Below are 25,685 nucleotides of genomic sequence, written 5' to 3' on the forward strand. Positions count from 1 at the left end.
CTATTTTAAAAAGGGTTAAGTGGAAATCTGCCATTTGTGGGAATGAATACTGCATTTTTCACCTAAGAAGCAAGAGATCCAACATCACCATCTGCTGCTACAAAATTGTACTGCAACATTTTTCAATATTTTAAGAACACCCTTAAAGTGATGAGTATTAATGTCACTTCCTCATACTGTAACACTTACCAGCAAATCTGGGTAACTGTAGGTTTCTATTTAGTGAGTCATTGGTCACAAGGTCTCTTGTCTTGACTCCAATTCTGTTTTTATTTGACTCTAGAAAGCGGAGCTGTCCCAAAGAAAAAGAATCCTTTGACCCACACAAGCAATTCCCTTCCTCGTTCTAAGTACACAGCGAAAATCACTTCCCCAGGACAGCGGGGTCATCAGAGGACTCAGAGCCACAGTGGAATCTCGAATGGCGCTGGAACTTCTCGCACACCTCAACCCAGTACCTCAACTGCCAAGGTAACAAAATAGGGCACTGTCTTGCCTTGTCATCGCTTGGTCATACACATCCACAATATCTGTACTGTTGATTGACCAGCCAGCTTGATTCATTAATAAGATCTTGAGGGGTAGCAGAGGACTGGAACTGGAACTCTTTTCTGTTTGGCTCTATAATCTGCCGGGTGGCCTTGGCTGAATTACTGGCAGACAGCTTAACAGTATTCTGTGTAGGTAAGCCTAATAGTTTAGTTGTGAAAAGAAGTGGAATAGGTTATAGAACTATACTTTAGGAATTACCAGTTTAGACCAAACATAGCCTTATGATTTGCAGGCGATGCAACAATAAGATTGAATAGCTGAACTAAAACCATTTGATTGCAGTGCGTGGACTTCTGATGATAGGCTGAATCAGTAGACTTAATTGAGTAAAGTGATGATAGAATGAACACAGTGGAACTGCTTCCTGTGAAGCGGTGGACAGGCACATGACATGTCTGGAAGGAAACAGGCTATAAACTGGGAGAAAGAGTGGTAACAGATAGAAGGAAGGGCACCTAGAAACGGCAGGTGTTATGACTTTATCCAGAGGAGCGGATAATACAAAGCTTGTTTATTCCTCTGTACTGTGTCTTATTGATTTTAATTGCTTTATTTCATACAAATAAATTTAACACTGCCAAAGTGCAGCCCATTCCATCCTTTTTCCCTTCCCGACCCACCCACCCCAAAAGGGCCACCTGTTACTTGTTCCATGTTCTTTCACAGAGTGCTTACCCTTGTTCTGCTATTAACACATTCTGTTTTCTTACCTTTATGCCACTATCAACATCTCCTTTAGCCCTTACCACTACCATTAACTCTCCTTTTGTCTTTTTGTCCATGACACCTTTGTCAATATCCCCTTAGCCCCCACCTGTAGCTGGCCTTCTATCCAGCTTCACCTGCTCCACCCCCCTGAAACAGTATAAATTTCATCACAATTCTACTTCTCTTTAGCTCTGAAGAAGGGTCATACAGACTCAAAATGTTAGCTGTTTCTCTCTCCATATATGCTGTCAGGCCTTCCGAGTTTTTCCAGTATTTTTTGTTTTTATAAGCCATAATCTTAACTCCACTTTCCTGACTTGTTGATCAAAAATAGGTCTTACCCTTGAATAGCCTCCACTGCTGTCGGTGGAAAAGAACTCCAAAGTCTAATGACCTATGAGAGAAGAAATTTCTTCTCATCTCCATCTTAACTGGGAGACACCTTACTTTTAAACTGTGCCCACTAGTTCTAGATTTCCCGCTTGAGAGGAAATATCCTCTCAGCATCTACCCTCTCAAGGCCCCTCAGAATCTTGATGTTTCAATAAGATCCCCTCTCATTCTTCTAATCTCCTATAAATATAGGCCCAACCTGTTCAGTCTGTCCTTGTAAAACAATCCCTTCATCCCAAGACTCAGATTAGTGAGCCTTCTCTGGACCGTTTCCAGTGAAAGTATATCCCTCAAGTCAGGAGACCAAAACTGGACCCAGTACTCCAAGTATGGTCTCCCCAATGTCCTATACAGCTGTAGCAAGAATTCCCTATATTTACACTCTATTCCCCTTGCAGCAAAGGACATCATTCCATTTGCCTTCTTAACTACTTGCTGGACCTGCATGTTAATGTTTTGTGATTCGTGCACAAGGATACCCAGATCCCTCTATATTACAGGATTCTGCAGCCTTTCTCCACTAAATAATCTGCTTTTCTCCTCTTCCCACTCGTTTAACCTATCTATATCCCTTTGCAGATTCTTTGTAACCTCCTCACAACTTGCTTTCCTAACTACCTTTGTATCATCAGCAAATTTGGCTGCAATACAGTCTGTCCCTTCATCCAAGTCATTAATATAGATTGTAAATAGTTGAGGTCCCAGCACTGATCTTTGCGGTACTCTTGTAGTTACAGTGTGCCAACCTGAAAATATCCCAGTTAGCCAATCCTCTATCCATTCTAATATATCACCCCCAACACCATGAGCAGCAACTTTTTATGTGGCACCTTGTTGAATGTCTTTTGGAAATCCTACATCTACTGATTCCTCTTTATCCATCCTGCATGTTACATCCTCTAAGAACTAATACATTTGTCAAACACTTTCCCTTTCACAAAATTGTGCTGACTCTTCTTGGTTTTATTAGGGTTGGAGGGCTGGGGGAAGTTACAGAAATGGGGGGTGCGGGGCAGGGCCATGGAGGGATTTGTGATTAGGAACCTGACTCTTTCAGCTTTGAGTTTCACCATGGTTTTGCTTTGAAGAATTATTTGATGTGCTGAAAGAATCCACTTTTTACAGGCTACAAGTACGAAAAACACCATCAGACCAAACAAACCTACCACTCCTGTTGCAACTCCTCAGAAGAAGAAGGATTTGAAAAATTTTCGAAATGTCGATAGTAAGCTGGCAAACCTAATCCTGAATGAAGTGGTGGACAGGTAACTGTGTCATATGTCAACAATTTAAGCTTTATTGTGGATGAAGTTTGAAAAGAAAAACTGCATTTGCGTCAGAGAAACTTTGATGCTACTTCTCAAAGTTTAGAAAAATATCCAGCTCTTTATCCTGCTCCTATATCCATTGAAAGGTAGAGTTTTGGCCATGCCTGGTAATTTATACAGTGCACCACTCCAGAGACTTGGCCACATCATCTAGGCTGGCACTTAAGTGCAGTGCTGAAGGAATGCTGCACTGCCAGAGATGCCATCTTTCAGATGAGAAGTTAAACCAAGGCCCTGTTTAGCCTCTGAAGTAGTTATAATGATGTTATGGTACTAATAGAAGAAGAGCAAGAGTAAAAATAGAAGAGAGGTGAAATATAAGCCTCTCTTCTATTTTTACTTAGCTCTGTTGAAGGGTCATTCAGTTAAAAATAGAAGAGAGGTGAAATATAAGCCTCTCTTCTATTTTTACTTAGTTCTGTTGAAGGGACATTCGGACTCAAAATGTTAACTGTGTTCCTCTCCGCAGATGCTGCCAGACTTGCTGAGTTTTTCCAGGTATTTTTGTTTTTGTTTTGGATTTCCAGCATCCGCAGTTTTTTGCTTTTAGCTTCTTCCGGATGATGGTGATGCCAGGTATTTTATATTTTTAAAAATAATTAGTTCTTTGGATGAAGCTATGGCAGGCAAGGCCAATGTTACTTTCCATTCTTAGATGCTGAATTGAAATGCCTAGATTGGATTTGAATTCACATTCTCTAGGTTACTAGTCCAGTAACGTACCCTTCAAAAGCATTTCTCCCCAAAATAATCAGTTCATAATGTTTACTCCAGTTTAAGCGCCCAGTGATTTGAAAAGTACCATTTGACAAACCAGTCATTGGAAAATATTTTTACAAGTTCTACAAAGTGGTCTCCATGCTGCTTTCCACCATAACTGGGCTGCAGTCCAACTATAAACTTTTGTTCCTGGAACTTTTCCTCAAACTGTACCTGCAGATGCTCTGTGAGCTTGGTGGATGAATTTATCTGCTCCAAATCTCTAACCTTTTATCATGGAAGCATTACCTTCCTGTCTTCACCTAAGCGTCTGTGCACTCGTGTTTTCTCAGAGTCATAAAATTTGTGACCAGGAGCAGATGTGTTTTCCCCCAACCTTCCCTAGCCTGGGGACATGGAAACCTGCTGAAGGACCCCATCATGGGTTGATTTTAGAATCAGTCCTTGATCATGGGATCTTGCTTATTTGCACATCTGTGATGTGCCACTTGGTGCATTGACCCTTCGACCAATGGCATCCCTGCAGATTTTAACCAGTATTTTACTGATATAAACAGGCTATCAGAAGGTTTACTGCTGTGAGCTTAGTTTAGCAAGTTGCATATACTGTATCATGAAGCAGTGTGACAAATAGAGGAAACCATTAGAGGATTTATTTTACTATGAAATCTTGCAGCATATGCTTTGTATGTTTGGTTTATGCAGAATTAAATCACTTATTCCCTCATCGTGTGGGTGGTAATATTCCAGTGGGTGTATTGGGAGTGAGTGAATCGGTGGTTGGAAGGAGCGGATTGTGCCTGCATTTCAGAGGCATAGGTTACTGCACCAAACAATAATTGCAAAAGTGTCAGTAGGGTCCCAGCTGAGACTAGATGAATTGATGAAAAATATAACATCTCTTTTAATTAGTGCGCCATCTGTCCGTTTCGAAGACATTGCTGGGCAAGAGCTGGCAAAGCAAGCTTTGCAGGAGATAGTCATTCTTCCATCTCTCAGGCCTGAGGTAAGCAAAATCCACCTACCTGAGAATCTTTGTGGTGCTTGCTGCTCTTTGTCTTGTTTTGAGTTTGTTTTGTACTTTGGTGAAATTTTGCATGCTTCAAGACAGTCCATCTTGAAGTTTCCTTGAGCCATCTGTTAGGAAGAATTTGTAGCAAGTGCTAAGTGAGACTCCTTTCCTATTAGCTGAACCTTAGAAGTGCCACCTTTGCTGTGCTTTTCTTTTTGTATATTTCCATGCCAGTGGCCCCAGAGTCTTTGTGGTAGAATGACGGAAGTGATTTCATGCTCATTCCCACTCAAAACTGAGCTGAATCTGTACAAAATCATCTCGCTGTGACTCTCATAGGCCATTAGCCATGTGGGGATTTTTACAGTGTTACGAACCTTTGATCGTTAATGTTTAAAGAAGAAATCCGAACTCCCAGTAATTAATTGACAGAACTACGCTGCAAGATTTCGTGTTTTTCAAAAAAATAGATTTATTGTATATCAAAAAAGATTAAACAAAGTAAGCACTATTAAGATAACCCTATAGCATATAAAAACTTATGCTATAAACTCAGTTCTACTTTTTATTTCCTGCAAGAGTTCCCTTATCTTACAAAATCCTGAAGGTTCATTCACTATTCTGGGACCAACCCAAAAAGTATGCCACAGCCCTTCGGAATTTACTTTAATTCTTCTTAGTCCTCCAGCTGTTCCTCCAAGATAAACTTCAATGGGGGTCCTTACATTTGATATTTGGCTGCATGGCCCTCCAATTTTTACTTTACTGATCTCATGACTGTGGATGACTCAGCTTCTTGTTTGGGCTGCCTGCAAATTTAACTGCCACCCCACAGCCTCCAAGCTAACTCTGCTGACTTGCTTTATACCACAAGGCTTTGTGAGGAGTACTGTAGATTTATTCCACTAGCTGCAAGCTCGAGCCAATCTTTCAGCTACTTTTCTCCTCATGAAATTCAAACTGAGATATAGCTCCACCCACATTCCATGTGGTGAATGATGAAGTTAGTATTTTCCTTGTTGTGTACTTTGGTGAAATTTTGCGTGCTTCAAGACAGTCCAACTCTCTCTCACCACCTGTCGGTGCACTCAATCTGGTGAGATGCAGCTTTCACCAAAGCAAAGCTACAACTGCCCCCATCTGTTCCCAACTGAAACGCCTGCTTCTCAGCAAACACATGCGGATAAATTAAACAAAGGAACCTTCTAATCAAAGCTCCACCCTAAATCATTATCTCTATGTAATGTGGCATGCTTTTGAATGATTCAACCAGAAATGCAAACTAGTGATTTTTCCCTTCAACTAACTCTTTGATTCTGCAACCCAAATGAATAATTTCTCTTTCTAATGGAGTTTTATGACCCCTTTCCACAGTCCACCGCATGGACTGCAGTAGTTCAAGAAGGCAGCTCCCCACCACCTTCTTGAGGGTAGTTAGGCATAGGCAATAAATGCTAGCCCAGCCAATGATGCCCACATCCCGTGAATGAATAAAAAACCATTGCTAGCTTTTAGGCCCTCTTTTGGAGATAACGATAGAGACTCTGGCTCTACCAAGAGGTCCAGAAATGGGCCATTGATTCTTCAAGTGTTTACACTTTCTAAATAAGCCTGAAGGTAAATGTAGGTTAGCTCTTAACTGTAATTAACTCAAAAGCTTTGTTGAATTACATTTACTTCAGGGTCGCTGATCAGTTGTTCCAGTATAGCTGCAACACTGGCATTCACCTGATAATGTGGAAAATTACCCAGTTATGTCTTGTTCACAAAAAACAGGACAAATGCAACCCGGCCAATTACTGCCCCATCAGTCTAATCTTGATCATCAGCAAAGTGATGGAAGGTGTCATCGACAGTGCTATCGAATGGCATTTACTCAGCAATTGGTACACTGGCGCCCAATTTTGGTTCCGCCAAGGCCACTCAGCTCCTGACCTCATTACAGCCTTGGTTCAAACATGGGCAAAAGAGCTGAACTCCAGAGGTGGGGCGTGAGTGACTGCACTTGACATCATGTCACCATTTGACAGAGCGTGGCATCAAGGAGCCCTAGCAAAACGGGAGTCAATGGGAATCAGGGGAAAACTCTCCACTGGTTGGAGTCATACCTAGCACAAAGGAAGTTGGTTGTGTTTGTTGGAGGTCAATCATCTCAGTCCCAGGACATCACTGCAGGATTTCTTCAGGGTAATGTCCTAGGCCACCTTCAGCTGCTTCATCAATGACCTTCCTTCCATCATAGTGTCAGAAGTGGGGATGTTCGCTGATGATTGATTGCACAATGTTCACCAATCACGACTCCTTAAATACTGAAGCAGTCCATGTCCATGTGCAGCAAGACTTGGGCAACATTCAGGCTTGAGCTGATAAGTGGCAAGTTATATTCGTGTCACACAAGTGCCAGACAATGACCATCTCCAACAGGAAAGAATGCAACCATCTTCCCTTGACATTCAATGGCATTACCATCAATGAATCACCCACTATGAGGGTTATCATTGACCAGAAATTGAACTGGACCAGCCATATAAATACTGTGGCTACAAGAGCAGGTCAGGGACCAGGAATCCTGCAGTGAGTAACTTGCCTTCTGACCCCCCCAAAGTCTGTCCACCATCTACAAAGCATAAGTCAGGAGTGTGATGGAATATTCTCCCCTTTTTTAGATGAATGCAGCTCCAAAAACTCTCAAGAAGCTTGACACCATCCAGGACAAAGCAGCCCACTTGATTGGCACAATATACACCACCTTAAAACATTCACTCCATCCTCCATTGATGCACAGTGGCAACAGTGTGCACCATGCAAAATGCACTATGGGAACTCACCAAGGCTCCTTCGACAGCACCTTCCAAACTCATGACCTCTACCACCTAGAAGGACAAGGACAGCAGATGCATGGGAACACCACCACTTGGAAATTTCCCTCCAAGTCACTCACCATCCTGACTTGGAAATATATCGCCATTCCTTCACTGTCGCTGAGTCAAAATCCTGGAACTGTCTCCCAAACAGCATTGCGGGTGTACTTACATCACAGGGACTGGAGCTGAACAGCTTACCACCACCACTTCGAGGGCAATTGGAGATAGGCAGTAAATACTGGCCTAGCCAGTGATACTGACATCCCATGAAAGAATAAAAAAAAAAGTAATTAGATGTCCCCATTTATCCTCAGTTAAAACTTGAATTCCTAAAACCAGATTTTCACAAAAACAGTTAAGGGCTGAATGCAAATCTAGGTTACAAATATACTGCTGAGTTTATCATAAGTAATGGATTATCATGTAGGGACGAGAAAAGATGGCAATGTCTCCAGGAAAGGAGATGGAAGAAAATGTAAGCATTGCTTTATATAGTGTTACGTTGCGTAAAGGGGAAGGAGAGTACTGTCCTCTATTATATGGAAAGAATTCTCAAAAGATTAGCTTTTTTTTTGAAAGAGTTGCTGTTTTACATATAATTACAGTGAATTTACAGCACTGAAACAGGCCATTTGGCCCAGCTGGTCTTTGCCATTGTTTATGCTCCACATGTACCCCCCTCCCACCCCTTATCATACAACCCTATAAGCATATCTTTCTATTCCTTTCTCCCTCATGTACTTATCTAGCTTCCCCTTAAATGCAAATATGCTCTTTGCTTCAACTGCTGCATGTGGCAGCACATTCCACATTCTCAGCATTCTCTGGGTAAAGAAGTTCCTCCTGGATTCTCTGGATTTATTAGTGATTACTGTGTGTTTATATTATTATGACGCAGCAGTTCTAAAGGCTGAGTTGTTTAAATCCCAGAAGGAAACTTAAACAACTGACCTAACCTAAATTTTCAATTGGTATGTTTGAGATGAAGCTCTGAATTCAGAAATAAAACCACCAAGCCTCAAGAGGCTTTTTTTATATAAAACTAAATTAAACATTTTTTAATTTAACAATAAATTAAACACACAGACATGCCTACAAATTACTACCATAATAACATTTAAACAAATTCCCAAATTAATCACTCCCAGGTAACTCTTCACCAAGTCAACAATAACCCATAGACTTTAAACAGACAGCAGGCAAAGCACATTTGACCGTGCAAATTCAAAATGAGGTTGCTGTGCAGATACCATCCTAGGCTTACAGGCTGGTTGGACCTTGAATGCTTTTGACCTGCACACACATAACTCCTTTCTGTCTATACCTTGCTTTCCCTTTGAATATAAATTTTCCATTGTATTACTAGGTTTTGTAATTTTACCTATTAACAATAGTCCTTTCATTCCACCAATTTTATTAGTAATATAAACACATTGCTCGGTGTCTCCCAGCTAGGTGCAAGATTTTACCCATTCTTTTGAATAATTTATTCAACAAATGCAAATGCACCTTCTATCCTTATGTTTATCTAATTAACATCTCAAACTATTATACATCAAAGCACCCGGACTGGGCTGGCTTTAATCCAACTAAAACACGCTCGGAGACACACATAGACACAGACCCTGCTACAAGTCCAATTTAAAAATAATTCCCAATAACATTATACACATTAACATCTCTTCATGACAATGTATTAAATGTCGTTAGAGCTCCTGTAAAGTGAAGTTTTTCTTCATATTAGGCTGTTGATTTACTGGGTCCTTTCTCTGTTCCTGGGATAGTTCTAATGTCTATATGTGGGAAGGGCCTCACCTTGAGAGCCAGTCCGGACTTTGAGAAATTGTGCTGGTTGTTGGGGGAATGAAGTGTTTTGCTCTGTAAGCATACAGCATGGTGTGCACAAAATGTTTTCCAAAAGCAAAATGGTGACTGCAGTTCAAAAATAATTAATTAGCTGCAGGGTCCTAAGGATGCCATTTTTGTGTCACATGAAAGACTTTTTCCAAATGCAAGTTCTTCCATTAATGACCTTCTGTCTGTCTTTGGAGGTTTCTGATGTAAGAAATGGTACAGTTTGCAGTCAGCTTTCTGTTAATTTTTCCTCTTTCTTTTTCTGTAAGTTGTTCACTGGACTGAGAGCTCCTGCTCGGGGATTGCTGCTATTTGGCCCTCCAGGGAATGGGAAGACCATGCTGGTACGTATGTTTTAAATGTACATTAATATATAAACACAGCATTGATGTGTCCATAATATCATTACTGTACAACCTGTTGCACTATCCTTTTCCTGATTTGATTTAACTTATATGAATTAACTAAGTTATGATGTTGGCCATGGCTCAGTGGGCCACACTTTACTCTATTGAGTTAAAAGATTGTGCTCTCCAGAAATGCAAGTGTATAATCTAGGCTGGCACAACAATGAGGGAGAGAATAAAGTGGTGCTTAGGATGAGATGTTAAACCGGGGCTCCCTAAGGTGGATGTAAAATGGCACAAATTCAAAGAAGAGCATGTGATTTCTTCTCTGATTCCCAGCCAATATTTATCCCTCAACCAACACCTAAAGACAAATTATCTGGTCATAAGCGTATGGTGGTTTGTGCAGCCTTACTGCACACAAATTGACTGATGCATCTCCTACATTACAACAGTGACTGCACTTCAAAAAGCACTTCATTATCAGTTTGGGACATCCTGAGGTCATGAGAGATGCTACACACACTTCCCTGTGCAGCAAAGGGTGCTACACCTAATATGAGTTGTTGAAATGAGCTGTTATAAGGAATGACCTATTTTAAGTTTAATTCCAGCCTTTGTCTAAGGATTAATGATTAGTTTCCCCTCTCCTTCTGCCTTTCACCAGCTTGAGCAGATGTTACAATCATCCATGGCTTCCTTACTTTTTGTAAACTTTCAGCTTTAGAGTGTAGACTTGTGTTTGATCCTGTTTGGAGCTTGTATGTACAGCAGCTGGTCACTGCTGATCATGCAGGCAATAGATGAATTTGCTGACTTATACTCAACAGTCTTGAGTGGATTCCAATGATCTGCGTTCAGAAATGCTGTTTGAGACTGCAGAAAATACAGCCTGACTGTCCCTTGCATTGGTTCTAGTCACACCACAGTATTCCTTTAAAATTATAATCATGAAAGTCAACGCACAAAGTGGCTTTTGCTCGTTATTGACCTAGCTGTGACTGCAAGTTATGAACTCCCTTGGTGACTGTTATAAATGTGAAATATGTAAGGTTATGTTTTGGGGCTGACTCTTTAATTTAGGGTAAAATGGAGAAATGAAAGAGGTTTGTGGCCAGTTCTGAATTCTGCCCGACAACAAGCTTGGGTGGCTTGGTGGTTAAAAGAGAGCCCAGGTTGTCTTACTGAGAAAATGGTGAGAGATATTCACACCTGTAAATAATGACCAGCATGGGTAGACTGTTAGGCTCTCGGTCTCCCAGGGAGGTATTAGAATTGTCAGGTTTTGCTTACGGTTATAGTTTAAACTGTCTATTTAATTCCAAGATAGAGTGGAGTTGTGGGTCTTCAGCATAGCTAATTAGCATTTCTACCTGATACAATTCCCATATGATTCATATTGCCATGGAGATGGGCTTTGAGATGGAAAGAGTCCAAAACAAGCCATTATAGTATCAGCTTATAGATTTCTTAAGATATCCCTGAACTTCAGATAAGTGAGTCTGCAAGAATCTGAGAGAGAGGCAGCTACTCTCTATTGTTCACCACACAGAATGCAAGTGGGAACTTGCGCTCCGATTGAAGAAAGCAAGTTCATGAGTATTTAAATTAGACAGGAAGTTTCACCTAGCTTTGGCTAGAGGAAGGGATCTCCAAGGTAACCCTCATCTTGAAAAGCAGATTGGGGATTAGAAATTATCCGGCTGGAAAAGGGAAAAAGGAAGCAGGCCATTGGGAGTTGAGAATAGTTTTGGGTTAGTTCCTGAAGAATTAAGTGTGCGCATAAGGGACAAAGAATATCCATGTAGGGGGTAGAGGTTATTTTCAGTCACTTATAAGTTAAATGTGTAAAATCTTCTGTAGTTTAGAGTATAAGTTGCCTATTGAAATAGTGCTTACTCAATGTTGATTTTAGTTTGTTATGTTAAAAACCTTAAAACTTGAAATCTTGTTGTGCGATACTTCTAGTCGGTAACTGGAATTTGAATATCTTTTTAAAAGTTATTGGTCTCTGTGGAGATTGTAACATCTGGAAAATGTGGGGCACCATGGGAAGGCTCATGTCATTATGTAGTGTCAATGTGGCTCTGCGGTGCTACTGAATTGGCACACCAGCCTGTTGTCAGCGTGATCGGTGGTGACCAACTGCTGTATGTACAAACCACAACAAACACTAAAGTTTTCGTTCTATGTCTGAAAGTCCACAAAAAGTAAATAACATGCAAAATAGGAGCAGACGTAGGCCATTTAGCCCCTCAAGCCTGCTTCACCATTCAATGAGATCGTGGCTGACCTGTTTGTGTTTTGAGTTCTACATTCCCATCCACCCCCGATTTTAACCTCAGATTCTTGTTAGGCAAAGGATTCAATACATCTCTGCCTTAAAAAATATTCAATGGCATGCTTCTACTGCCTTCTGAGAGAAAATAATTCTCCTCGTCTCTGTCCTATAAGGGCGACCCCTAATTTTAAAATGGTGCCCCCTGGTTCTGGACTACCCACCTGGAAATCCAAGTACAGCATGTCTCCAGCCTCCCCTTTATCCACTGCACATATTACTCCTTCAAATAACTCCAATAAATTAGTTAAGCATGTCATGGGAGTATAATAATTTTCATAATATTTTTCTGGTTTATTGTAAAGTAGGTTTATGGGGTAAATAGTTGGGTCTGTCTGTGTGTGATTTAATTACATTTGGAGTCAAATAGACTGCAAGCTTTGACTCATCAAAACAAGCTAGGTGCGCTAATGTGTAAACAGGAATACTGGCTTAGTATGTGAGGTGTGAAGGGAATTTATATTTTTAGACAGATGAAGGGGAATTTGGATTTCAAAGGGATTTTAGGTTGTTTACAAATAGCCAGATAAGCAAGGCTAAGGAATTTGTTTATTTTTCCCCAAAGGTTACTGACAATATATAGTGGCAGCATGAAAGTTTTTATATTGTGGGGAAGATGCAGTTACAAAGACTTATGAAACAATAGAATTTACATATTAAAAGAGATAAAAATATATAAAGGAGGATGAGGCTATATGGAGAAGGCATTGTGAGATCTAACAGAAGTGTGTGAAATAGCTTTAATGAAGCCTCCAGTATTTGTGCATAAGCCCTCTATCGAAATCAAAGCTGGGGGAGAAAGCCATTTGGAATTCCACTGTCCAGGGCATTGTGTTAGTTTGCTGGATCTGTTTAAAATCTAAGATCTGTTTTTGGACCATTGCCTTAAAGGGGGTGTAACAGAGTCAGCTTAAGGATTTTAGAAGTTATTATAGTAGTAATTTGTAGTTCTATGTATGTGCTTGAAATCTTCTCTTTTGTTATTATTTTAATTTAGTTTTTAAAAAAATCTCTATGTATCTTGGTGTACTTATTACTTCTGAATTATGTGCATGCATCTCAAAATAAATACAAATTGCAAAACCGTTGTGATAGCGCAATCAAGTTTCCCTCATGGATTTGATAAGCCTGGTACACCATCTGCCACCTCATAACAAGCATGATTTCCCTTTCACAAAACTGTGCTGTCTCTTCCCGATTACCTTATGTTTTTCTAAGTGTTCAGCTATAACCGCTTTAATGATCAACTCTTAACACCTTCCCCTCTACAGACGTCAAACTAACTGGCCTATAGTTTCCTGTTTTCTGCCTCCCTCCCTCCCTTGAATAGAGAGTTTATATTTGCTACTTTCTGTCTGATGGAACCTTTCCAGAATCTAGGGAATTTTGGAAAATTAATACTAATGCACCTACTACCTCATTAGCCACCTCTTTTAAGACCCTAGGATGAAGTCCATCTGGACCCGAAGACTTGTCAGCCTGCAGCTCCATCAATTTGCTCAGTGACCACTTCCCTAGTGATGGTAATTTCGCAAAGTTCCTCTCTTCCCTCCATCTCCTGATTCATAGATATTACTGGAATGTTTTTATATCCTCTATAGTGAAGACAAAAGCAAAATATTTGTTTATTTTATCTGCCATTTCCTTATTATCTACTACTAACTCCCCATTCTCACTCTGTAGAGGACCAACACTCACTTTACTTACTTTTTTCCTGTTTAAGTACCTAAAGAAACTCTTGCTTTCCGTTCTTACGTTTCTAGCTAGCTTCCTCTCATACACTAATTTCTTTCCCCTGATTAACCTTTCGGTCATTATCTGCTGTCTTTTATAATCTGACCAATCACCTGACCTGCCACTCATCGTTGCGCAGTTATATGCTTTTTCCTGAAGCTTGATGCTTTCCCTAACTTCTTTAGTTAACCATGGATGGTGGGTCCTCACTTTAGAATTTTTCTTAACATAGGAATATACTTATTCTGAGTATTCTGAAAAATCCTCTTAAATGTCTGTCGCTACTTTTCTATTGACCTATCCCCTAGACTAGTATCTAAGTTAACTTCAGCTAGCTGAGTTTTCATGCCTACATAGTTGCTATGATTTAAATTTAAAATACTAGTCTTAGATCCACTCTTCTCCCTTTCATACTGGATGTAAAATTCAATCATATTGTGGTCACTGCTACTTTGGGGTGCCTCTACCATGAGATCATTAATTAATCCTGTAACATTACACAATACCAAGCTTAATATAACCTGCTCTCTGGTTGGTTCCAGAACCTGCTCTATGGTTGGTTCCAGAACATGCTGCTGTAAGAAACTATCTTGAAAGCATTCTATGAACTCCTCATCCAGGATATTATTGTCAGTCTGATTTTTCCAGTTTTTATGTGGATTAATTCACCTATGATTATTGCCGTCCCTTTATCACATGCACCCAATATTTCTTTTATACTTTGTCCTACATTGTGGTTACTGTCAGGAGGTTTGTAGACCACTCCCACTAGTGACTTCTTTCTCCTATATTCCTTATCTCCACCCAAACCGATTCTGCATCCTGATCTCCTAAAGTAAGACCATCTCTAACTATTGCACCAATGCCATCCTTGATTAACAATGCTACCCCTCCACCTTTATCTAGCTTCCTATTCTTCTTGAAGGTCATATACCCCTCAATATTCAGGAACCAATCCTTGTCATCCTGCAGCCAAGTCTCCATAATGGCTATCAGATCATATTTATTTACTTCAACATGTGCTATCAATTCGTTTACTTTGTTGTGAATGCTACGTGCATTCTGATACAGAGCCTTTAGTTTTGTCTGTTATCTTTGTGACATCTAGTCTTGATCCTTGGTGCATTCTTAGGTTTTTTTCTCTTTGTCCCTTCCTGCCATTTGCTGACCCTCATTTCCCATTTAACTATTTTCCTCTCTTACCTTGTCTCTACTCTTTGAAATACCACATCTTCCCACATTTGATCCCTTGCCTCTATCATTTAGTTTAAAACCCTCTCTACTTACCTAGTTTGGTGTTTCGCAAGAACACTCCTCCCAGCATGGTACAGGTGTAGACCGTCCAATAGTGGAACCCCCACTTTCCCCAGTACGGGAGCCAATGCCCTACAAACTGGAACCCACTTCTCCCACACCACTCCTTGAGCCATGTGTTCATCTCTCATTTTATATACCCCATGCCAATTTGCACGCGGCTCAAGTAATAATCCAGAGATTATGACCTTTGAGGTTCTGCTTTTCAATTTAGTACCTAGCTCCTCATACTCTCTATGCAGAACCTCTTTCCTAGTTCTACCTATGCTGTAGAACCACGACAACTGGATCCTCCTCCTCCCATTGCAAGTTCCTCTCCAACTCTGAGCAGATGTCCCGAACCCTGGCTCCAGGCAGGCAACACAGCAGTCTGGATTCTTGCTCTTTGCTACAGAGAACAGTGTCAATCCCTCTCACTGTACTGTCCCCTACTACCACTACATTTGTTTTTGCTCCCCAACTTAGATGACTTCCTGTACCACAGTGCCATGGTCAGATTGCTCACCAGCCCTTGCTCTCATCCAAACCAGCTGAGAGAACCTGAAACCTATTAGACAATTGCAGAGGTTCACACTCCAGTACTCCTGCCCTCTGGTTCCCCTTACCTGACTCACTCGCAGTCGCACCCTCCTGTCCCTGACCACTGACCAAATTAGAAGACCCTATCCTAAATGGTGTGGCTGTCTCCTGGTATAAAGCATCCAAGTAACTTTCCCTCTACCTGATGTGTCTGAGTCTGCGGCTCAGCCTCCAGCTCAATGACTCTGAACCGAAGTTCCTCGAGCTGCAAACACAACTGCAGATATGTTTGCGCTGTATCAAAACGTTAACCAGGAGCTCCCACTGCTGCAGCCTTGACACATCACCTATGCTGCCAACCTTAATGTATTTTAAATAATTACTTAATTATTCTATTCACTTATGTTGCTTTTTTATATATTTTAATGACTTTGTCACCAATTTGCATACTATTTTAAACCTTAGGAATAGAATAGACCTTAACGACTCACCAGATATTTATCAAACACCTAGCTCCTTTCCCTGTAGTAGAGCAAGAACCAGCTTCTACAGGGTGTGAAAGATAGAAAAAGGAAACAAACACCTCCTTCCCCCCCCGGCCTTCACCAAACTCTCTTACCCACCAAACTCCAAGTCTGCACTTAGTTTCCTCAGCTGCACTCATTTTGAGGAAAACGTAGGCGATTGTGACACCTGCAAAATTAATAGGAAGGGCAAAACTATTCATTAATTCTTAAACATAGACTGGAATTAAACTTAAAAAAAGTCATCCTTTACAACAGTTCACTTCTGTAATGCTTGTTAAGTGTGCTTGTTAAGTATCATGACCACGTAAAAGGCATTCATTCAAAGTGGCTTGTGAGCTAAGGATTTGTGTGTGTTTATGTAGCCCCCTTTAAATGAGTGGTTCCATTTAAAATAACACAGCAGTCAAGCTTTGTTCTTAAATAACATAAAGGATAGTTTATTATAAAACCACTACTACTCAAAGTTAATAAGTAAAAGTGATAAAATTATTGTCTAAAATACAGATACAGAGATTAAAATGCAAACAAAGAAAAGAACCCACGGCCCCTGACCACCTTCATCTTTCTTGGTGATTGGATATTTCAGACAGACTAGAATTACAGTTCAAACTCTTGCATGAAGGCCCCACTCTTGTTAAAAGGATATCCCAGCTCATCCTAGTTCTCATACCTAATAGAATGCCATCCTTTATGTTGCTGTACAGAATGCAGTATTGACAGAAGTGCTTCCTTGAAAGATGTGTGTACACTATTGATGTTAGTGACTAATGATGTTACAGGGTCATCGAAGCAGCTATATTTCAAGTAGCTTATCTCACATCTGAAGCTAGGTAAGGTGAGTTGTGTTGGACATGTAGTCTTGTGGAGGGTCTTTGCTAGGAGCACGGAAAGGACCTTAGTGGAAATGGAAAATGTCTGCCAATTCATCATTAACCTATTTCGCATTGCTAGCACAGACCAATATCAACCCCATGACCTGTTTGTTGTTGTATAAAGATTTAACAGGTTAATTACATGCATGGTGCTGACCTGAAGTAAAGAGTTTTACCTGTGCAATGTTTTCAGTTTGGCTTTGGCTTAGTGGGTAGCCCTCTTCTATGTCAGGTTGTGGGTCCAAGTCCCACTCCAGTGACTTGAGGATAGATACTACTCGACTGACACTTGCTTGATGGTGTCAGCTGTGGCTCAGAAGATAGCATGCTTATCCCTGAATCACAAGGTTGTGGGTTGAAGTCCTGCTCCAGGGCTTCAGCACAGAAATTGAGGCTGACACTCCAGTGCTGTACTGAGGGAGTAATACACTGTTGGAAGTGCTGTCTTTCAGATGAGAGGTTAAATCGAGGTTCTACCTGCTTGCTTGAGTAGATGTGACAGAAACAAAAATTGGCATGATTTCAAAGAAGAGCAGGGGAGTTATCTCCGGTGCTCTGGCCAGTATTTATCCCTCAATCAGTATCCCAAAAAACATTATTTAATCATTATCAATTGCTGTTTGTGGGAGTTGGCTGAATGCAGATTAGCTGCTGCATTTCCTACAATCTAACAGTGACAACGCTTCACAGAGTACTTTGTTGGCTGTAAAGCACTTTGAGATGCTGGGTGTTTGTGAAAATCACTATATAATTGCAAGACTTCTTTCCCCCTTCCCTTTATTATGTCCATCCCTCCCTCCTGCTGTCTGTCTGTCCGTCCATCCCTCCTTTCCTCCCAGTGCAACTTCTTTCAGATGAATCCCATAACACTGTTAGTAATTATTTTTTTCTGATTATGCTCCTGTGAAGTGCCTTAAGACTTCTTGCTGTGTTAAAGGTTTGATATAAATGCAAATTGTTGAAGATCAGAAGCTTCCTGGCTTTCTGCCTCAATGCTTCTCTATTAAGCAGTATCAGCTAAGTGTCAGTCGTGCAGTATTTATGCCCATGTCACTGGAGTAAGACTTGAACCCATAACCTGACTTAGAAGAGGGCTACCCACTGAGCCAAACCAAAACTGAAAACATTGCACAGGTAAAACTCTTTACTTAGGTCACCACCATGCATGCAACCTGTTAAATCTGTGTACAACAACAAAAAAACCATGGGGTTGAAATTAGTCTGTGCTAGCAATGTGAAACAAGTTCATGACTAATCAGGCACTTGCCATTTCCACTAATGTCCTTTCTGTGCTCCTGGCATAGACCCTCCACAAGGCTGTATATCAGATTAACTGGTTATTCATCATATTGTAGTTTGGGAGATCTTGTTGTGTGCACATGTTACCACATTTGTTTTTGCAAGTCATAAACCTTAAAGATAGCTGGAGTATGTAAACCATCTTGAGACACAAGGTAAATCCAAGTCATTGTTCACACTTAGTTACTGGCAGTGCTCTGATGTTCAGCTCGCTTAATGTACCACATGGTAAGTACTGACCCATTCATAAGAACAAGAAGGTTTCAAGATCATTGTTATTGATCTCTCTTACGTTGACAGTAAAAGTGTCACAATTGGCCTGGCTCTTAGAGGTCATAAGGTTTGGTCTGAGATCTCAATAAAGGGAATTGGTGCGCATCCTAAATGATGTATTATGCATTAAGCATTTATTGTTTCTCAGTTACCTCTACTGTTTTAATTTAGGCTAAGGCTGTGGCCTCCGAATCCAATGCAACATTCTTCAATATCAGTGCTGCAAGCCTTACCTCCAAATATGTGAGTAACCATGACAACCTCCAAATGAGAGCAGGCTTTAGAAAAGTTTATTTTGCTTTTGGTTATTGATTCCATTTTTGACCTTTTGTAAAGTGAAGAGGGGGCAGGGATGAAACTCCTCACCTGGGGATTGTACATGATGTGGAGACTGAAACAGTGGCAGTGAGAGGAAAATGCCTCAGTTTTACTTTTAAAACAAAATATCCTTACTGTTCACTTATGGCAATTTATATTTCTCTGGAGACTAAAATACTATGAGAAATTACTATAATAAAAGAAACCAATTTTACTGTAGCTAATTAAGCACTGAAACACTCTAATTGTAGTTTGTGTTAAGCACAGCTTTTGATGTTGGTGATATTTTGGGAATTTACAATTATTTCGACAGGAGTGTTGAACTGTTTGATCACTTTCTAAGGAACCATTTCTGTTTTAGGTTGGAGAGGGAGAAAAATTAGTGAGAGCTCTCTTTTCAGCAGCTAGAGAGCTTCAGCCATCCATCATTTTCATTGGTGAGTGCAGTACCAAAATCAGTGAGTCGTTGCTATTAGTATTACTTGTTCTTTTCTGGAAGCATTATACACTTGTAGTGCTGGCACTTTAAGTTCTGTCTGTTGACCTGAGATTTTGTCTTATTTACAAATGTGTTGATGATTCTTGCAGATGAAATAGACAGCCTCCTTTGTGAGAGGAGAGAAGGAGAGCATGATGCAAGCCGACGCTTAAAAACAGAGTTTTTAATAGAATTTGATGGGGTGAGTATAGGTGGTCACAATGTGTAATATGTTGACTTGTAGGGGCAGGATGGCACAATGGGAGCTATAATATTGATTTCACCCAAGAACTAGATTTGAACCTGACCTATGTTAGACCACAGAGGGAGATAGTCAAGGAGTGGTTGGCTTTGTCAAATATTGAGGAGCGCAAGGAGGGATAACATTGCAAATTGCAATCACAATGGATGTCACTGGTGTATGTTTTTAGTGTACTTTCAGCATCACTGAACTCTCCTGTAAATGGACTTTGTAGTTTGCCCTTACTCACTGTCCAGTGAAATGATTGTGTGACCTTGAGGCTGTGACAATGAGAGCCCCTCATTGTGTGTACAACTTACTACAAGCTTGGATATGCATTTCAAGTAGGCAGTCTGATTTTAAAACTCTAGTGAGTTGAAATCAATTGTTAATCAAGATGCTGGTTTATTTCACGCACACACTACAGAATATAATTTTCGGTAAACTTCAGTCTATTTAACACTACTGCTGACCACACAAGAAATAACAAAGGATGCCACTCTGACCCTATTAATGGACTGAATTCATTTTCCAGGCCAGCAATCTTTTTCTTATAAGAAATAGTTGTTCTCATGGAACTTTCTCTGCCAAGACTTATCTGCCTCCTTGACTTGTGGTTCCAACTGTGACTTACTGCAGTCTACTTTTGTTCCAGATGGGAGGAAGCCAATGTCTTGACTTTGAACCTTCCCTTGCTTTGTATTTGAGATTGGGATTTCCAATCGCACCTGCAACCTTGAATTTCTCCTGTTTATAGTGGCATCTCTGTGTCCTGTTCAGCTGAGACACTCTGGCTTCAATGAAAGGAAAACATTTGAACACTACATTCAGTTTCTTCTCTGGAATGTGTGAACAAACTCCATTTCTGCAAATAGAAACTGTATGCGATTAGCATAATTTTGTTGGCCACTGCGTCTAGTGTTGGATCAAATCTGCACTTCCAAATAGCTTGTGTGGTGTGGCATTAACTCCTTGGGCCTGATTTTTGACTTGGGGTGACCGTGGACCAGCAGCCCATTTTACAATTTTTATTTCCGTTGAAGTCCAGGTGGTAGGGATGATGTAACTAATTGCAGAGGAAGGGCTTGGTCCACTCAAACTTCTGAACCAAATTAAGAAAAATCATATTACAACTGTAAATTTGGAGCAAATTAGAGCAAAATAAACCACTAAAAATAATCCAATGAACTATCTATCTCATTTTGTTTGAATCAATCAGTACTGTCTGCTTTGACTATCTTCCGTGGGGAACCTATTCCACAATTGACCAGTCGCTCACTGAAATGATGTTTCTACAGATTTCTTTTGAATTTAAGTACAAGGCATGTCCTCTGGATCTATTCCTCACAATATTCAACCAGAAGCCTTTAAAACTCCTCTTCGTGACACGGTTATTCTCAGAGATAGTCCACGTTACACTGCTAAAACTTCAAAAGGGTTGGCATCCAAGCCTGTAATGATTTCATCCTCATGGAGAGTTGCCCATCACCTGCATGGCTGTCAGGCAAAACATACCTCATATCGGTGCCACTCACTGTTCCAGGTTCATTCCTCTGAAGGAACTTATGAGTAGGATTGTGTAGTGGTAATGTTACTGAATTAGTAATCCAGAAGATGAAAATCAGATCTCAGCAGTTTGTGAATTTGAATTTAACTTTAAAAATCTGGTAATAAAAAGCCAGCATCAGTAAAAATTACCAGGAAGCTGTTGGATTGTCATAATCACCTAACTGGCTCACTAATATCCCTTAAGAAGGAAACCTATCTGGCCCGGGTCTAAAGGTGATTCCTGTTCTGCACCAACATGGTTGACTCTTAACTGCTTTGCAAAGTGAACTAACAAGTCCCTCAGTTCTATTAAATTGCTGCCAATAGTTTGAAAAGAAGCCCCACCACCACCACCACCTATCTATTTATTTATTTCATGGGATGTGGGCGTCACTGGCATTTGTTGCCCACCCCTCATTGCCCTTGAACTGAGTGCTTGCTAGGCCATTTTCAAAGGGCAGTTAAGAGTCAGCCACATTGCTGTGGGTCTGGAGTCACATGTGGGCCAGATCAGGCAAGGATGGCAGACTTCCTTCCCTGAAGGACATTAGTGAACCAGATGGGTTTTTATGACAATTGGCAATAGTTGTCATAGCCACTGTTACTTTTTAATAAAAACATTTTTTAATAATTGAATTTAAATTCCAATATCTGCTGCGATGGGATTTGAACCTGTGTCCCCAGAGCATTAATCTGGGCCTCTGGATTACTAGTCCAGTGACATTAGCGCCATGCCTCCATCTCCCACTGATATGACCCCACCCCATCCCGGGATGGGTAATAAATATTGACTTTGCCAACAACACCACATCCCGAGACAGAATTTTAAAAAATTTGCAATGAAATTTATTATTTAAAAGAAAGAGATCCATTAGCCCATGATCTGTACCTGACCAATAGGAAATGCATTTGTCAATATCCTTCCCCTCCCCTGAACTTCCCAGCAGTGGAGCACTTGGCATCTTTCAATGAAGGAATGGCGGAAATAGTGGGCACTAACTTGTTTCACTGCTGTAAGACTTGAATTTCAAATAACCCATTCAACTTTTTATGGTGTTATTGAGTGGTTAAAAATGGAAATATAAGCCTTTTTTGAACACTTAATAAGATTCACTTTTTTTACTAGCGTATCACTTGTCACATCACCGTGAACATTAATGTCCCTTTAAAAAAGCAACCTAAGTGATGTTTGGTATAATATGCATTGACAAGATCTCTCACTTGTTTTTAGGTACAGTCTAGTGGGGATGACAGAGTTTTAGTAATGGGAGCAACAAATAGGCCACAGGAGCTGGATGAGGCTGTCCTTAGGTGAGTAGCCTGTGTCTCTGTAGCTCTGAGGCTAGGAATGCCATGTTTGGCACACTACAGTGCTCTGTTTTAGATGTACAGTTCACCAGTCTGGATGGAAATTTGATGCAGCCAAGGAATCCCTTTTCGTAATGAGATCTTCTTTGAACTGGGCAAAATGTAAGCATTAGGAATTTGCTGGCTCAATATTACTGAATGATGCTTGAACTGGGGGAGAAATGTGCACTTTAACCAGACTGCCTATGTATCAGCAGATGTTTGAGCATCTATGACCTTTTATTCTGCCGAACAAAACTTTTTTGTTAGAAGGCTCTGTTGCAGCAGCTTAGCTAGCAAGGCTGCATGTTCGACATTAATTCAAAAACTGTCTAAACTAAAGAATGTGCTGCATTTTCTACTTCTGTGTATTCTGATGTTAAAGCAGACTATGCAACAATAGCATTCCATTTCCTGAATTATGCTTGAACTTGCTAGTCCAGTGACATTAGAACTTTTGTTTCACTTAGTGGGTAACACACTTGCCTGAGTCACGCACTCGTGTTCCAGTCTCACTCAAAGATTTCAGCCCACAATCCAAGCTGACACTTCCAGTGCAGCACTGAGGGAGTGCTGCACTGTCAGAAATGCCATCTTTCCGATGAGATATTAAACCAAGGCCAAGTTTACCCTCTCAAGATGCCAAAAAGGGCACTGTTTGAAGATGAGCAAGATGTCTCAGCTTGATTGCCCAATTCTGCATTGTCACCAATGCCTGGATAACCTTGTTGTAAAATAGTGTCAGAATGGTACAAAGTACTCCAGAGATATGGCCACACCATGGTTAATGTCCCTTCCCCAATCATACCTTTCAAAAAGGGACCTGGATAAACACTTGAAGGGAAATATTTGCTGGCCCATGGGAAATGAGCAGGGGAGTGGGTCTAATTGAATAGCTCTGTCAAAGAGCTAGCACAAGCACAATGGGCCAAATTGCCACCACCTGTGCTATATCATTCTATGATCTTAAGTTATGAATGCTCGGATTTATAAAGATAATTTAGGTGAGTTAACCTGTGTCTAATATCAGGCACACCTACCAGGATTGCATCAAACCGTTCTGAAAACACTTGGTGTACTTAATAGAAGAGTAATTGTTTGAACAATCTTCAATTTCTATTCTTCTCCCCTACAGACGTTTTACAAAGAGGGTGTTTGTGTCACTACCAAATGAAAAGGTATGTGAACTACTTTGGAAATTTTTCAAAATGAAAAATGATTTATTTATCAGTGTACACTAGTATTATCTTGTCAACTCCCCTCATATACGCTGCAGAATTTCCAGGCTCCCTAGACTGGACATTTTTATAAATTTGGCTCACACTGTGACCAACCCTAATATTGTAATACAAAAACAGAATTACCTGGAAAAACTCAGCAGGTCTGGCAGCATCGGCGGAGAAGAAAAGAGTTGACGTTTCGAGTCCTCATGACCCTTCGACAGAACTTGAGTTTGAGTCCAAGAAAGAGTTGAAATATAAGCTGGTTTAAGGTGTGTGGGGGGGGGACGGAGAGATAATATTGTAATGTTATATGTCAGGATGAGCTTTAACTATTGGACGATAAACAAACATGTGCTTGCACTCGTCTGGTTAGCTCATTTCACTCTCCTATTTAGTACATTTTATTTCTAGCGAATATGAGCTTACAGAATTGTTTACACACTTGGGTGGCTGCTGGGGTGGACTGTGAACCTCGGGTCATTTGGATGACTGTGAAGAGAAGGTTGTTCTAGTCCTGGAGCATTGGGTTGGAGTAAAAGCACTTAAGCTATGTTCTTAACTATGGGGAAGCCAATAAGTGTCAATGAATATAGAAGAACTCTCTCTTTTAGTCCTCTCCCCCTGGGTTCTCTATGTAGATTCTCCAACTAAATCTTCCACCAGAAGAAGCACAGCAGTGGTTCATATTGTGACATGTGTTTAAGTTTCTGAAGAATTTTGCAGTATAACTTTCATCTTCTTTCTCCTGTCATCCTCTTCCCCAGACACGGTTGTTGCTGATTACAAATCTTTTGGCCAAACACGGGAATCCGCTGAACCGAAAGGACCTTGAACACCTGGCCAAGTAAGTCGTTTGTAATCCCTTTTGAAGTGTTGAAGTGGACAGCCTGGATGAGCTGTTTCTGGGGTATTTTTGTTCCGTTTCACAGATTTGGTTTTTTTTTTGGTTGGGGGGTGGGGTGGGGGGGGAGGTGGGGGTGTTGCAACCCCGTAACTGAGCTGCACCATGTATGAGGATCAAAATCAAGCTATCCTAAATTCACTCCTAAATGGTCTGGCTTTAATGTGGCGCCTTGTTCTAGGTTTTCCCACTAGAGGAATACCCTTTGATCTTGATTTGGTGAACCATTTCAACTTGAGGCAAGTGCATGCAACCTTTTCTCATAATCTAATTTTTAAGCATTTGGCCTAAACCGGTTATTGGAATCATTCTTGTGAATCTGCACTATATCCCCTCCCAGGCTAATACATAGTGTCATCTACACACTTAATATATGTCTCTATCCTTCACTCAAGAAAGCTGAGGCCAGAGAACAGTTTCCTAGAGAATACTGGTTGCCAGTGTCAGCAAACGATCCTATTATCCTTGTTCTCTTGTCTCCTCCCTCCCAACTAATTATCTATCCATGTCGCAAGGTTACCTCTATTAGCGTGCAGCCCCATTATTGCAGCTAATATTTTGTGCAGAAGCTTATTGAATGCTATTATCTACCATGCTAGTGACCTTCTCAAAAAAAATGTAACTAGATTAGTGAAACATATAATGTACTTGTCACAAATCTATGATTACTAGCAGTTGACCCAAGTGCTCAGTTACTCAGTTACTAATAAATTCCAGTAACTTCCCCATAATTGATATCGAACTGAGGGGCCTGTCATTTCCTGAATCCCTGTTATATATAGTGTCATTTGGAGGTTTCCAAGCCAAAGATGCAATTCCCAAATCTAGAGAGTTTTGGAAAATTATTACTGGCATCTTTATGGTCTAGGCATCCAAGTCCAATGCCATGTACCAGGCTTTCTCATGAGCTGCTCAATCCACGCTCCTGAGTGGAGATGTTGCCGTGCTGTGCTCATAGTGAGGTTGATTCCTCCT

At 40.6% G+C, this 25,685-nt stretch overlaps 1 protein-coding gene across 2 annotated transcripts in view; it reads left to right on the top strand.

Moving 5' to 3' along the window:
- Window positions 1-25,685, top strand: part of spast (spastin) — a 62,191-nt gene that overhangs the window by 28,642 nt on the left and 7,864 nt on the right. For both annotated transcript variants that reach the window (XM_041188383.1, XM_041188384.1), the window contains 10 exons: window positions 284-471; window positions 2,779-2,918; window positions 4,614-4,707; window positions 9,701-9,775; window positions 18,826-18,897; window positions 19,334-19,409; window positions 19,561-19,652; window positions 22,471-22,550; window positions 23,722-23,764; window positions 24,574-24,653. In XM_041188383.1, the coding sequence (XP_041044317.1) occupies window positions 284-471; window positions 2,779-2,918; window positions 4,614-4,707; window positions 9,701-9,775; window positions 18,826-18,897; window positions 19,334-19,409; window positions 19,561-19,652; window positions 22,471-22,550; window positions 23,722-23,764; window positions 24,574-24,653 (940 nt within the window). The remainder of the gene's footprint in view (window positions 1-283; window positions 472-2,778; window positions 2,919-4,613; window positions 4,708-9,700; window positions 9,776-18,825; window positions 18,898-19,333; window positions 19,410-19,560; window positions 19,653-22,470; window positions 22,551-23,721; window positions 23,765-24,573; window positions 24,654-25,685) is intronic.

This window comes from Carcharodon carcharias, chromosome 5 (assembly GCF_017639515.1).
Source record: "Carcharodon carcharias isolate sCarCar2 chromosome 5, sCarCar2.pri, whole genome shotgun sequence".
Classification (NCBI taxonomy): domain Eukaryota; kingdom Metazoa; phylum Chordata; class Chondrichthyes; order Lamniformes; family Lamnidae; genus Carcharodon; species Carcharodon carcharias.